The sequence below is a fragment of the Entelurus aequoreus genome, linkage group LG03, assembly GCF_033978785.1.
Source record: "Entelurus aequoreus isolate RoL-2023_Sb linkage group LG03, RoL_Eaeq_v1.1, whole genome shotgun sequence".
NCBI lineage: Eukaryota > Metazoa > Chordata > Actinopteri > Syngnathiformes > Syngnathidae > Entelurus > Entelurus aequoreus.
The window spans coordinates 65,639,070-65,650,114 of NC_084733.1; the positions used below are offsets into that span (position 1 = coordinate 65,639,070).

At 43.1% G+C, this 11,045-nt stretch overlaps 1 protein-coding gene across 4 annotated transcripts in view; it reads right to left on the reverse strand.

Annotated features, from left to right (window-relative positions):
• The window catches only part of tecpr2 (tectonin beta-propeller repeat containing 2), a 53,582-nt gene that overhangs the window by 41,765 nt on the left and 772 nt on the right, over positions 1-11,045 (reverse strand). Inside the window, exons 1-6 of one of the 4 annotated variants that reach the window (XR_009825340.1) lie at positions 10,779-10,824; positions 3,345-3,428; positions 3,119-3,259; positions 2,920-3,048; positions 2,723-2,854; positions 2,475-2,632 (exon numbers count right to left, since the gene is read on the reverse strand). Coding sequence is in view for 3 of the 4 variants with exons in the window: in XM_062042460.1 (XP_061898444.1) it covers positions 2,475-2,632; positions 2,723-2,854; positions 2,920-3,048; positions 3,119-3,259; positions 3,345-3,416 (632 nt within the window). In the remaining variant the exon portion in view is untranslated. Of the gene's footprint in view, positions 1-2,474; positions 2,633-2,722; positions 2,855-2,919; positions 3,049-3,118; positions 3,260-3,344; positions 3,429-8,113; positions 8,126-10,778; positions 10,825-11,045 lie in introns of those variants that run through there. The other 3 variants (XM_062042460.1, XM_062042462.1, XM_062042461.1) reach the window with 3 other exon arrangements.

The following is an 11,045-nucleotide window of genomic DNA, read 5'->3' on the forward strand; positions in this document are numbered from 1 at the left end:
TGTAGACAACTTTCTGTATGTGACGTGTGTACACCTAAAGTCAGGTGTATAGACAATTTTCTGTACGTGACTTTTGTGTACACCTAAAAGTCAGGTGTATAGACAACTTTCTGTATGTGATGTGTGTACACCAGTGGCGTGCGGTGAGGTTAATGTCTGGTGAGGCACGACTGCATCATCACAGTCAAATTTAAAAACATATGAACCTACAGTGCAGGTGTACCTAATGTTGTGTCCCTGCGGTCGTTCGCGGCTCCTGCAGTCGTTCGCGGCTCCTGCAGCGCGAGCATTGTTGTTTTTGCACTTTTTGGCTTCTTGTTAAGTTACTTTTTTTGGGTGGATTCGGTCTTGCACGTGGAGGGTTTGGGTGTGGGCTTTGGTTGGTGTGGCCGCGGCGCTCCCGTCGGGTGTGTATTCTGCTTGGCACCAGTAGGCGGGGTTATGATACGAGCCTCACACAGTGTGTCTCCGCAGCAGAGTTTTATGAATGCTCAGCACTAAAAATATGTTACACACATACAGTTGTTGACAAAATACACTGTACATTATATACCTCAGCTAACTAAACTATGGAAATGTATAATATAATTCATATAGCAATACGGTCTCACTGCACAGCAGGCTAGCAGTTAGCCGAGTCACAATCCATGGTGAGGCACAAGTGCCTCAACTGGCTGCTGATCACCGCACCGTCTCTTCTCAGTATTTGAACGGCAAATGTGAAAATAAAAATAAAAATAATCTAAAACTGGTGAAGTTAAATGGAAAATAACTTTAGTATAATCACTGGATACATATAACAATTTAAATTTTTTTTTTTCTTTTTCTTTTTTTTTTCTTTCAATGATGGCAGGTGAGGCCCCGCCTCCCCTGCCTCTAGTGACGGCACGCCACTGGTGTACACCTAAAAGTCAGGTGTATAGACAATTTTCTGTATGTGATGTTTGTGTACACCTAAAAGTCAGGTGTATAGACAATTTTCTGTATGTGACGTTTGTGTACACCTAAAAGTCAGGTGTGTAGACAACTTTCTGTATGTGACGTGTGTACACCTAAAGTCAGGTGTATAGACAATTTTCTGTACGTGACTTTTGTGTACACCTAAAAGTCAGGTGTATAGACAACTTTCTGTATGTGATGTGTGTACACCTACAAGTCAGGTGTATAGACAATTTTCTGTACGTGACGTTTGTGTACACCTAAAAGTCCGGTGTATAGACAACTTTCTGTATGTGATGTGTGTACACCTAAAAGTCAGGTGTATAGACAACTTTCTGTACGTGATGTGTGTGTACACCTAAAAGTCAGGTGTGTAGACAACTTTCTGTATGTGACGTGTGTACATCTAAAAGTCAGGTGTATAGACAATTTTCTGTATGTGACGTTTGTGTACACCTAAAAGTCAGGTGTATAGACAACTTTCTGTATGTGATGTGTGTACACCTAAAAGTCAGGTGTATAGACAATTTTCTGTATGTGACGTTTGTGTACACCTAAAAGTCAGGTGTATAGACAACTTTCTGTACGTGACGTGTGTGTACACCTAAAGTCAGGTGTATAGACAACTTTCTGTATGTGATGTGTGTACACCTAAAAGTCAGGTGTATAGACAACTTTCTGTACGTGGCGGGTGTACACACCTAAAAGTCAGGTGTATAGACAACTTTCTGTACGTGATGTGTGTGTACACCTAAAGTCAGGTGTATAGACAACTTTCTGTATGTGACGTTTGTGTACACCTAAAAGTCAGGTGTATAGACAACTTCCTGTATGTGATGTGTGTACACCTAAAAGTCAGGTGTATAGACAACTTTCTGTACGTGACGTGTGTGTACACCTAAAAGTCAGGTGTGTAGACAACTTTCTGTATGTGATGTGTGTACATCTAAAAGTCAGGTGTATAGACAATTTTCTGTATGTGACGTTTGTGTACACCTAAAAGTCAGGTGTATAGACAACTTTCTGTATGTGATGTGTGTACACCTAAAAGTCAGGTGTATAAACAATTTTCTGTATGTGACGTTTGTGTACACCTAAAAGTCAGGTGTATAGACATTTTTCTGTACGTGACGTGTGTGTACACCTAAAGTCAGGTGTATAGACAACTTTCTGTATGTGATGTGTGTACACCTAAAAGTCAGGTGTATAGACAACTTTCTGTATGTGATGTGTGTACACCTAAAAGTCAGGTGTATAGACAACTTTCTGTACGTGGCGGGTGTACACACCTAAAAGTCAGGTGTATAGACAACTTTCTGTACGTGATGTGTGTGTACACCTAAAGTCAGGTGTATAGACAACTTTCTGTACGTGACGTGTGTACACCTAAAAGTCAGGTGTATAGACAACGTTCTGTATGTGGCGGGTGTACACACCTAAAAGTCAGGTGTATAGACAACTTTCTGTACGTGATGTGGGTGTACACCTAAAGTCAGGCGTATAGACAACTTTCTGGACGTGGCGTGTGTATGTACCTCTTGCGGGGTTTGGCGCCCAGCTGCAGGACTTCCTGTTTCTGGGTGCAGTAGAGCAGAGACCGGTGCAGCGTTGAGACGAGCAGCACCTGGCGACTGTAGTCCAACTGGACCACGCCGCTCGACTCCTGCAACAGCAGCACAGGCGTGCACGTGCCCTGCGCGCGGTGTGCACGTGCGCGCGGTCAGGCAGTTTGCGCCGCCGCCCCGTGCTCACCCGGAGGTTACCTGCAGAGTTGTGGCGTCACCTGATCCAAGTCCAGAGCAGAGAAGACCACGCGTCCTCGGTCGTCCCCGGAGAACAGCTTCATGCCGTTGGTGCTCCAGACCAGCGATGTCACCGTGCCCTTGTGCAGACCCTCCACGTCCAGACGCCTCAGCTGCGGACAGGACAGCGTCAAGTATCGCCACTTGCTCGCCTCCTGCTCTCCAACATGTCCCCCACCTGTTTATTGCGACCCGGAAGCGGGGATACCAGCTGGAAGACGGCCACGTGGCCTGACGCGGTTCCCACGGCGACCAGGTCATCAAAGCAGCTCAGCAGCTTCACGGCCGTGATGGCGTCCGCCTTCCCCTGGACACACACACACACATGTGACGAGCACCAGACTGGCGGCCATGGCGGCAGAAGAGGCGTCTCCAACCTCCAGGCTGTACTTGTTCATGTGCGCCAGGCGGCGACAGTACAGGTACAGCATGCCGATGCTGCTGCCCACCGCCACAAAGTCCCGGCTGCTGTCCACCGCCGTCAGGTAGACCAGAACCGAGCGGAAACCTCTCTGCACCTGTAGGACAGGCCACAACCTTAGCACCCTCCGCTGGCCATAAACGCTACCTACATTATTCACCCGGACCACTTGGCAATCATACTTTGGTTGGGATTGCGTGCAGCAGGTGCTGGAGGGTGCAGAACTCCTTCAGGACGGACGGCTGGCTTGCCATGTTTCTGCACGGCTGCAAACATGTACAACGTGTGAGGACTTTATTGACAACTATAAGAAGCCATGTCTGTAGAACTGGCGGGTGACTGCCCCAATGCTGCAGCTGAAATGGCTGTTGGAGACTTTTTGATTGATTGATTGAGACTTTTATTAGTAGGTTGCACAGTGAAGTACATATTCCGTACAATTGACCACTAAATGGTAACACCCGAATAAGTTTTTCAACTTGTTTAAGTCGGGGTCCAGACCGGCAGCCAAACTGAACCAAGAAGGTCCCAAGTAACGGAATCCATGATTCTTAGCTTTAAAGGCCTACTGAAATGAATTTTTTTTATTTAAACGGGGATAGCAGATCTATTCTATGTGTCATACTTGATCATTTCGCGATATTGCCATATTTTTGCTGAAAGGATTTAGTATAGAACAACGACGATAAAGATTGCAACTTTTGGTATCTGATAAAAAAAAGGCTTGCACCTACCGGAAGTAGCGTGACGTAGTCAGTTGAACATATACGCAAAGTTCCCTATTGTTTACAATGATGGCCGCATGAAGTGAGAGAGATTCGGACCGAGAAAGCGACAATTTCCCCATTAATTTGAGCGAGGATGAAAGATTTGTGGATGAGTAAAGTGCAAGTGAAGGACTAGTGGGGAGTTGAAGCTATTCAGATAGGGAAGATGCTGTGAGAGCCGGGGGTGACCTGATATTCAGCTGGGAATGACTACAACAGTAAATAAACACAAGACATATATATACTCTATTAGCCACAACACAACCAGGCTTATATTTAATATGCCACAAATTAATCCTGCATAAAAACACCTGCGTGTTTGTTATGCTAGCTCCTAGCTCCTCTGCTAGCTCCTAGCTCCATAGAACACGCCAATACAATTCAAACACCTGATCAACACACACAATCACTCAGCCCAAAAGACCGTTTACCTAACCCAAGGTTCATAAAGCTTATATATTTTTAAAAAGTTACGTACGTGACGCGCACATACGGTCAAGTTATCGAATGTTTAGCAGCCAAGGCTGCATACTCACGGTACCTGATATTCAGCTGGGAATGACTACAACAGTAAATAAACACAAGACATATATATACTCTATTAGCCACAACACAACCAGGCTTATATTTAATATGCCACAAATGAATCCTGCATAATAACACCTGCGTGTTTGTTATGCTAGCTCCTAGCTCCTCTGCTAGCTCCTAGCTCCATAGAACACGCCAATACAATTCAAACACCCGATCAACACACACAATCACTCAGCCCAAAAGACCGTTCACCTAACCCAAGGTTCATAAAGCTTATATATTTTTAAAAAGTTACGTACGTGACGCGCACGTACGGTACGGTACGTGTTATGCTAGCTCCTAGCTCCTCTGCTAGCTCCTAGCTCCATAGAACACGCCAATACAATTCAAACACATGATCAACACACACAATCACTCAGCCCAAAAGACCGTTCACCTAACCCAAGGTTCATAATTTTATATATTTAAAAAAAGTTACGTACATACGCAAAAAAAAGCCAAAGCTGCATACTCACAGTAGCACGTCTGCGTCTTTGTCATCCAAATCAAAGTAATCCTGGTAAGAGTCTGTGTTGTCCCAGTTCTCTACAGGCGTCTGTGTATCCAAATCAAAAGTCCTCCTGGTTAGAGTCTCTGTTATCCGAGTTCTTCCATCTTGACTGCATCTTTCGGGAATGTAAACAAAGAAGCGCCGGCTGTGTACTGTTGTGGCTGACTACGTTCGAAAAATACGTCCATTTCGCACCGACAACTTTCTTCTTTGCTTGCTCGGCTTCCTTCTCCATAATGCAATGAACATGATTGAAACAGATTCACGAACACAGATGTCCAGAATACTGTGGAATTATGAAATGAAAACAGAGCTTTTTCGTATCGGCTTCAATGTGGAAGGCATACCCGTGTTCGCCGGGCTACGTCACACGCATACGTCACACGCAGAGGCGTTTCGAACCGGAAGTTTAGCGGCAAATTTAAAATGTCACTTTATAAGTTAACCCGGCCGTATTGGCATGTGTTATAATGTTAAGATTTCATCATTGATATATAAACTATCAGACTGCGTGGTCGGTAGTAGTGGGTTTCAGTAGGCCTTTAAACATGCCAAATTAGCTACCAAGTTATATGACTCTGAGTTGTACGGCAATATTAGCTTATAAAGTTAACATACCAATGTGAGCATGTTAACATGCTTATGTTAGCATGCTAACAGTTAGAATGAGTCAGGTAAAAAGTTATATGACTATGAGGTGTACAGCTGCAAAATTAGCTAAAAAGGTTAAAGGCCTACTGAAACCCACTACTACCGACCACGCAGTCTGATAGTTTATATATCAATGATGAAATCTTAACATTATAACACATGCCAATACGGCCGGGTTAACTTATAAAGTGACATTTTAAATTTGCCGCTAAACTTCCGGTTCGAAACGCCTCTGCGTGTGACGTATGCGTGTGACGTAGCCCGGCGAACACGGGTATGCCTTCCACATTGAAGCCGATACGAAAAAGCTCTGTTTTCATTTCATAATTCCACAGTATTCTGGACATCTGTGTTCGTGAATCTGTTTCAATCATGTTCATTGCATTATGGAGAAGGAAGCCGAGCAAGCAAAGAAGAAAGTTGTCGGTGCGAAATGGACGTATTTTTCGAACGTAGTCAGCCACAACAGTACACAGCCGGCGCTTCTTTGTTTACATTCCCGAAAGATGCAGTCAAGATGGAAGAACTCGGATAACAGAGACTCTAACCAGGAGGACTTTTGATTTGGATACACAGACGCCTGTAGAGAACTGGGACAACACAGACTCTTACCAGGATTACTTTGATTTGGATGACAAAGACGCAGACGTGCTACTGTGAGTATGCAGCTTTGGCTTTTTTTTGCGTATGTACGTAACTTTTTTTAAATATATAAAATTATGAACCTTGGGTTAGGTGAACGGTCTTTTGGGCTGAGTGATTGTGTGTGTTGATCATGTGTTTGAATTGTATTGGCGTGTTCTATGGAGCTAGGAGCTAGCAGAGGAGCTAGGAGCTAGCATAACACGTACCGTACCGTACGTGCGCGTCACGTACGTAACTTTTTAAAAATATATAAGCTTTATGAACCTTGGGTTAGGTGAACGGTCTTTTGGGCTGAGTGATTGTGTGTGTTGATCGGGTGTTTGAATTGTATTGGCGTGTTCTATGGAGCTAGGAGCTAGCAGAGGAGCTAGGAGCTAGCATAACAAACACGCAGGTGTTATTATGCAGGATTCATTTGTGGCATATTAAATATAAGCCTGGTTGTGTTGTGGCTAATAGAGTATATATATGTCTTGTGTTTATTTACTGTTGTAGTCATTCCCAGCTGAATATCAGGTACCGTGAGTATGCAGCCTTGGCTGCTAAACATTCGATAACTTGACCGTATGTGCGCGTCACGTACGTAACTTTTTAAAAATATATAAGCTTTATGAACCTTGGGTTAGGTAAACGGTCTTTTGGGCTGAGTGATTGTGTGTGTTGATCAGGTGTTTGAATTGTATTGGCGTGTTCTATGGAGCTAGGAGCTAGCAGAGGAGCTAGGAGCTAGCATAACAAACACGCAGGTGTTTTTATGCAGGATTAATTTGTGGCATATTAAATATAAGCCTGGTTGTGTTGTGGCTAATAGAGTATATATATGTCTTGTGTTTATTTACTGTTGTAGTCATTCCCAGCTGAATATCAGGTCACCCCCGGCTCTCACAGCATCTTCCCTATCTGAATAGCTTCAACTCCCCACTAGTCCTTCACTTGCACTTTACTCATCCACAAATCTTTCATCCTCGCTCAAATTAATGGGGAAATTGTCGCTTTCTCGGTCCGAATCTCTCTCACTTCATGCGGCCATCATTGTAAACAATAGGGAACTTTGCGTATATGTTCAACTGACTACATCACGCTACTTCCGGTAGGTGCAAGCCTTTTTTTTATCAGATACCAAAAGTTGCAATCTTTATCGTCGTTGTTCTATACTAAATCCTTTCAGCAAAAATATGGCAATATCGCGAAATGATCAAGTATGACACATAGAATAGATCTGCTATCCCCGTTTAAATAAAAAAAAATCATTTCAGTAGGCCTTTAACATACTAATGCTAGCATGTTAACATGCTTATGTTAGCATGCTAGCAGTTACCATGAGTCAGATACAATGTTATATGACTCTGAGGTGTACAGCTGCCAAATTAACTAAAAAAGTTAACATACTAATGTTAGCATGTTAACATGCTTATGTTAGCATGCTAACAGTTAGCATGAGTCAGGTACAAAGTTATATGACTCTGAGGCATACAGCTGCAAAATTAGCTAAAAAGCGTTAGCTTGTGTCAAGTACCAAGTTATATGAAGGAGGTGTACGGCTGCAAAATTAGCCAAACAAGTTAGCACACTAATGACAGCATGCTAACATGCTTGCATTAGCAAGCTAACAGTTAGCATATGTCAGGTATCAAGTTATATGAAGCAGGTGTACGGCAGCAAAAATTACCCAAAAAAAGTTAGCATATTAGTGATAGCATGCCAACATGCTTGCATTAGCATGCTAACAGTTAGCATGTGTCAAGTATATGACCCGGGGTGTACGGCTGCAAAATTAGCTAAAAAAAGGTTAGCTTGTGTTAAGTACCAAGTTGTATGACGGAGGTGTACGGCTGAAAAAATAGCCTAAAAAACTTAGAATACTAATGAGAGCAAGCTAACATGCTTGCATTAGCAAGTTACAGTAAGCATGTGTCAGGTACCAAGTCATATGACGGAGATGTACAACTGCAAAATTAGCTAAAAAGGTTAGCATGTGTCAAGTATAATCTACATTAAAAAAAGTAAAATAGACACTATAAATATATTACGATGAAAATACAAAAGAAAATTGGGCCTATCTAAAACAACTTCAATTCATCTAATAAAGTAAATATTTTTAAAGGTTGTTCTATTTTTTTAACCTCTTTCCAAGATTGTATTTATTGGGGTTTGACTTTAAGGTTCAACTTGCAACACAACAATATTCATAGTCATTTCCAGACGGGTATATTTACTAAATATGCCAAATTGAATCCCTTCTTTCGTAAATGCGCTCACTCTAATGCAGTGGTTCTTAACTTGGATTTGATCAAACCCTACGGGTTCGGTGAGTAAGCCTCAGGGGTTCGGCAGAGCCTCCGCCGCGGAGGTCACACACCCGACTCATGTAAATAAAAACTTCTCCCTATCGGCGTACTATGGATACGTCCTGGGCATGACGTTAAAGTGCATCCGGCAGTGGAGGCTCGTCTATGGGGTCTTGGGGCACTAGGAGGTTAACCCCTTTACTACTGTTACCCCAGGTGGCCCTTGGCAAAGGCCTAGTACCTGACTGCCCCCTAGCCAGGGATACAGTGAAGACCTCAACGTCTTGGGACTCCATGCCACTGGACCCTGACCCGATTCTGTCAAGGATCGTGTGGTGACTGTCTGTGCATCAGTCTCCCCACGTAAAACAAAGTCACGCACAGGCATCCTCCATAAAGGGAAACACCCCTACCAGGAGGATCGTCATACTCGTTCGAGTGACCGCCGATGATGATGATTATGGATACGGCAACAGCCGAAGTCACACTGATTTGCAGGTGTGTAATTTGTTGTGAGTTCATGCACTGTGTTGGTTTTGTTCTTTGAACGAGGTGATGTTCATGCACGGTTCATTTTGCGCACCAGTAAAAAAACATATAAATTTGTCTTGAATTTGAAAAAAAAATTAACATTTTACTTTTCACTAAAGAAGGCACAGTGGCACAGGGGTTAGTGCATGTGCCTCACAATACGGAGGTCCTGAGTAGTCCTGAGTTCAATCCCGGGCTCGGGATCTTTCTGTGTGGAGTTTGCATGTTCTCCCCATGACTGCGTGGGTTCCCTCCGGGTACTCCGGCTTCCTCCTACCTCCAAAGACATGGACCTGGGGATAGGTTGATTGGCAACACTAAATTGGCCCTAGTGTGTCAATGTGAGTGTGAATGTTGTCTGTCTATCTTTGTTGGCCCTGCGATGAGGTAGCGACTTGTCCAGGGTGCACCCCGCCTTCCGCCCGAATGCAGCTGAGATAGGCTTCAGCACCCCCTGCGACCCCAAAAGGGACAAGCGGTAGAAAATGGATGGATGGATTTCAGTTGTACTTCATTATTGAAGCAAACAGTGCGGACATTTTATGCCATGTTGTAGTCCATCGATCCATCCATTTTCTACCGCTTGTCCCTTTCGGGGTCGTGGGGGGTGCTGAAATTCGGGCGTCAGAGAATTAAATAATTATAAAAATAGTAAAATGTCTTCTGTCAAAACATCTTTGACCCTTTTACTCAATTAATTTTGAGCAAGTCTTCAAAAAAGTTTTCAAATCTTAACAAAGATATTAAACAATTCTCACAATATAGACTTAGACTTCCTTTTTATTGTCATTCAAATTTGAACTTTACAGCACAGATAAGAACGAAATTCCGTTACATAAACTCATGGTAGTGCAGGATAAAAAAAGCAATAAGGTGCATATATAAATAAATAAATATATATAAATAATATATATATATAATATATATAAAATAAATAAATATATATAAATAAATAAATAGATTACTGTACGGATAAATATATTGCACTTTTTCACATGCGTCCACGTTTATGGATGTATGTTATATTGTCTTTTTTATTCCAGCGAGTTAATCCATTTTGGGGGGAGTTGAGGGGATAATTTAATTATGATGCGTTTAAGAGTCTTACGGCCTGAGGGAAGAAGCTGTTACAGAACCTGGAGGTTCTGCTTCGGAGGCTGCGGAACCTATTATATATAACATATATATTAAGTTATTGGAATAAAACATAACACGATTTGCAACACTAAATGGTCCCTAGTGTGTGAATGTGAATGTTGTCTGTCTATCTGTGTTGGCCCTGTGATGAGGTGGCAACTTGTCCAGGGTGTACCCCGCCTTCCGCCCGAATGGCTAAGATAGGCTCCATGGCCTGAGCACCCCCGCGACCCCGAACGGGACAAGCAGTAGAAAATGGATGGATGGACTAAAGAAGGGTTCGGTGAATGCCCATTTGAAACTGGTGGGGTTCGGTACCTCCAACAAGGTTGAGAACCACTGCTATAATGTCTGGGACCGTATTTCCACTTCCGGTCATTCCAAGTCAACATCCATGGTTATCATTAACCCAATGGGAGAATTTGGGCACTTTAAGAAATCGACTTTTATGTATCAAAAATGTTGCGTGCAACACGACAATATTAACCGATATCATAATTTCGTGAATGCGCTCACTTTGGTCTCTTTTCTGTGAGCGTAGTTCCACTTCCGGTCATTGCAAGTCAACTTCCATGTGTCAATGGCCATCAACATGTCGGATGTTGACCATATAGTCACACGGGAGCTTTAAGACACATTTGTTATCGTAAAGACTGTCAATGCTTCTTCTTGTGCAGATGTACAAACGTCGCAATGTCCCGTTGGGAGCGAGCTTCGCTATAGCACGCAGCTCGCATGTGAGCTAGCGTGATGGCGGAAGGAAGGACATAAAGAAACACTTAC